The sequence below is a fragment of the Oreochromis niloticus genome, unplaced genomic scaffold (genome assembly GCF_001858045.2).
Source record: "Oreochromis niloticus isolate F11D_XX unplaced genomic scaffold, O_niloticus_UMD_NMBU tig00008013_pilon, whole genome shotgun sequence".
In the NCBI taxonomy this organism is placed as follows: domain Eukaryota; kingdom Metazoa; phylum Chordata; class Actinopteri; order Cichliformes; family Cichlidae; genus Oreochromis; species Oreochromis niloticus.
The window spans coordinates 300-4,263 of record NW_020328906.1 but is presented as its reverse complement, the minus strand read 5'-3'; the positions used below and the strand labels follow the sequence as shown (position 1 = coordinate 4,263).

Sequence of the window (3,964 nt, the reverse complement as noted above, 5' to 3'; positions counted from 1 at the left end):
GAAAGGAAACTTTGGAGAAACCAAGCCCTCGTCTTACTTATGTATATGTATATATATATATATATTATCAACACACCTCTGGTTTAATATAGATTACGTACAGAGCAACATTTGTGTTCATTACACACAAACAGATTGGGCCGTTTCCTCGTACACAGACATCAGAGGGTATTTGGTTGCCGACATCCACAGAACAGCTTTGGATCATTGCTAGTAAAAAATGACATTAGTGTAAATATAACCCAAAAGAAAAAACACAAGGTAGAAAAAACACATTGGTTGCAAGGTTATAGCACACTGGGGACAAACACGTTCTGTGGTCAGAGTGGCAGCAAGGTCTACATATAAGTGTGCATCAGGACTTGGCATCCTAAAGTTATCAGTCTTTCACACTCGTTTCAAAGCATATTTCTTCCTCGCCGTGCTTCATCTGCTAAATGCAGTAGCAAAAAGAAAGAGTGTGTTTTTGTGGGGAAAAAAGAAGCTGTGGCTCAGTTTGCTGGTATCAACAATTTATGGAGTAAACTGACTGACGAGCAGGAAAACGCTAATGGTCTTAGAAAATACAGGGTCTCTAATGAAAGGAGCTGATTGGCTCCTGCCATCAGCAACCAACAATGTGAATGATTGGTTGATCTGTGAGTGAGCTAAGCTTGCAACAGTAAGCACGAGTGAGAACCATAAACTAGAGCTAATGAGGCCAAAATCCGAGCTCCTTTTCAGCTCTGTGGACTAATTTATACCTCGTCTCTCCATCTTCCCCTTAGTCCATTTGCAGCGTGTGACCTTAACAATAAAGTTGCTTTAACAGTAATACAAAAGTTTGGCGATGAGGAATAGAACAGTTTTTTTTTTGCTGGGACCAGCCAAACAAGTCTGAATCAGATATTGAAGTAGTATAAAAGCAAAAGCTTGACACATGTAAGTTCTTCAATGTGAACCAAGAGTTCACACTGCACCCCTCAGCTAGACCATACCATGTGTCCTCTGCTTAGCACCAGGCTTTAGGTCATGTGAATGTCAATAAACAACATTCAGTCTGCTAACGCTCAGTATTCACTAAATCACAACACTACTGACACCCAGCAGTGAAAAACAAAAAATGTGGAGAATTTCTAGACGTTATGAAATGTTAAGACTTTGTCACGGTATAAAATACAACCATCAGTAATCGATAGTCTGATCAATTTTTAGATAAATCGTGGCACCCAAACACTATGAAATTACAGCGGTGAAAGTTAAAGCTGTACAAACAAAGGCAGGAGCAACCATCGCCCTAAATGTCGGGCATCAAAAGGTAAGGGGTAAAAGCATGACTGTAGGGAGAAAAAAGAAAGAAAAAGCCATGATGGAAATCCGATTTCACATTTTCTGGACATGGTGTAAAATTCCCAATTCATTCTGAGATGAGATTAGTGCATCCTGTTTTTGTATTAAATTTGAATCCCTGTGAAAGAACATGTGGAAAACAACTGCACCTGTGATGAAATCACTGCTGGCATGGGTTACACCTATCATGGGATACGTTTCACTGCTCCAAGACAACTGCCTAACGAGTACTAACATTTTGTAAAGCTGCGATCATTGTCCTCTTTTTTTACATTTTTTAATGCCGAGTGATGAATTTCTGCTTAGAGATTGTTTTAGATCATTTGAAACATAACATGGATATGAAGTTGGACATGATGGGAGAGCCAACAGCAAACAGCTGGACAAGTAGAATAGGGGATTATTTAGATTGTGTAATTATATATGCATGTATGTATGTGTGTGTGTTAAAATGGAGCTCAGGGGTTGAATGGAGGAGGAGGTGGAGGACGTGGAGGAGGTTCCACTGAATGGGGAGTTGGTGGGTTAGATTGTGATGATGGACCAGTAGAGTTTGCCTGGCTCCAGCCCCAGATTAAGTCTGGGTCATGCATCCTCTTTAGATAAACATAAAAACTGTTCATACCTGGAAGCAGATAGCACAGATGTCATTATACTGCTCCAGCTGTGTATTGCTAGCTGTAGGGAGGCTTTTTATCTTGTGTACAGCATCTCTCCTGAGCAGGAAGCTCTGCCAGCCCAGCTGGGCTCTGAGCCAGACGTTATAGTACGAGTGGACCAAGATGATGGTGCTTCCCATCACACTCCACTCGCCAAATACAGTCTCTGATACACCATAGCACACCACGCACACCGCAACCTGGTGAGGTAACAAATCACTGACAGTGAGGCAGAGACAGTGCTGATGCATTACATGACAGTGTCTGTTTACAGTCAGAACTTAGCAAAGAGTTGGTGTGTGTGTGTGTGTGTGTGTGTGTGAGACACATAGCAGAAACTCCAGCAATCTGTAGCTCCCATTTACACAATATATGACTTCATCCATGTTCTACACTGGAGCTTTACGAACTCCTCCACCATGAAGAAGAACAACAGATCAACAGAGTGCCAAGCACCTGGCGGTAGAGTGTTTCAGAGTTATTATGGAATTAAAAAACAAGCAAATATACATGTTTAATTATTATTGGGCTGAACTGTTTGGGTAGAGCAAGTTTAAACTATTTAATTTAACGTTTTTGCACACTGCGATGCGGTTGTGTGTTACCTGGAGAGAGGTGAGGATTGAGGAGGAGATGATGATGAGAAGCCAGAAGTCCATGTGGAAAACTGGCAGATCATATAAGCCATGTACGCTGGAAAGATCAGCAGGAAGAGACAGAGAGAAACTGCACGGAAGTGCTTCCACAAACTCCTACGGGACGGGCAGCAAAACCAGCATATGAGAAAGCAGGCAGGTTGATAGCAGGCTTTGCAAACACACTTTCAGTCAGATTGATGTCAAAAAGACAAACTGCCTGTTTAGGAATGAAGAAGAAGGACAGTACACCGTAGTATTACTTAATTTATGATGTTAGCATGAGTTGTACTGATGACCATAGATAATGAATTCTGTGATAATTAACTAACTGCCCATAGTTATTAATAGTTGTTTATGATCAGTAAAATAAAACAAACAGTGGGACACAGAGTTTTCTTAAAAATAAACACATGAAAAAAGTCTTTGGTATATTATCTTAGTTGCCTCTAGATGCTCCAGGGCTAGGACTATAGGATCAGCTATCTCCAGCATGGACTGCAGGATGGAAGCAGCAACAATAAAGAGGACGATAGAGAGGAGGAAGGCTCTGTGGATGACCTGCAGCTCAATGAGGCCAGTTTGGACAGCAAGGATTAGCAAGGTGATAGCTTCAGTCATCCCCCTGCACAGAGAGGAAACACATTAGAGTTGACACACCACACAATTATATGCCTTGGCTTTGCATTCAAGTTGGAAATCATATACACGTTTATCCAGACTTGACCTTTGGTATACAATGTCAATTATTTTATCCTATTAGACAGTTGTGTGAAATGCAGACATCCTTAAGAATAGTTCTAGATATGTGTGTTTCCACACAAAGAGAGGTTGAAACAGACTAAACTAACACACACGTGTGTGTGTGTGTGTGTGGTGTGTGTTTGCATGTGTGCACGTGTGTGTGCGCGTGAGTACAAAGCTAAAGCACGAAAATGAGTGCGAGTGTTTGCGGATGGCACGTTATCTAAACACGGTGAAACAGCAAAGTCAGAAGAAGAAACAAGCACCACAGCTAGCTCTGCGAGCCTGCTGCCAGTGTGAAATGACACATTTGTGGGCGCTTCCCATGGTGGCGGCATGAAAAGAAGAAAGAGAGAAAGATGGATGAGTTGGTGCTTAGCGGTGTTGTGCTAAAAAAATGATCGTCTTCCAAAAACCGATCGCTCGTATTTAAACTGCTATATAACTTGTTGGTCTATAATATGTGAACATATATCAAATGTATCCTTCATGGATGAAATCAAGTCATCTTGAGCCACAACAACATTCCTATAACAAGGTAGAAGCTGCAATGAGTTTTTGGTAGTGACTTTTATATATGCTTTATTTATCTAGTTC

The 3,964-nt window shown here is 41.2% G+C and overlaps 1 protein-coding gene across 1 annotated transcript; it reads right to left on the bottom strand.

Annotated features, from left to right (window-relative positions):
• Positions 1-247: 247 nt before the first annotated feature.
• LOC112845594 (RING finger protein 145-like) lies at positions 248-2,647 on the bottom strand. Its single transcript, XM_025905008.1, has 3 exons — positions 2,594-2,647; positions 1,955-2,188; positions 248-433 (listed from the first exon to the last, which is right to left on the bottom strand). The coding sequence occupies exons 1-3, from the start codon at positions 2,645-2,647 to the stop codon at positions 380-382; spliced, it is 342 nt and encodes a 113-aa protein (XP_025760793.1). The 3' UTR covers positions 248-379.
• Between the last annotated feature and the right edge of the window lie 1,317 nt (positions 2,648-3,964).

Coding starts and splice junctions, on each gene's coding strand:
- LOC112845594 (XM_025905008.1), bottom strand. CDS start 2,647: ATGGACTTCTGGCTTCTCATCATCATCTCCTCCTCAATCCTCACCTCT. Junction 2,189..2,593: donor CAATCCTCACCTCTCTCCAG/GTAACACACAAC, acceptor TTACCTCACCAG/GTTGCGGTGTGCGTGGTGTG. Junction 434..1,954: donor TCTGTGCTATCTGCTTCCAG/GTATGAACAGTT, acceptor TACTGCATTTAG/CAGATGAAGCACGGCGAGGA.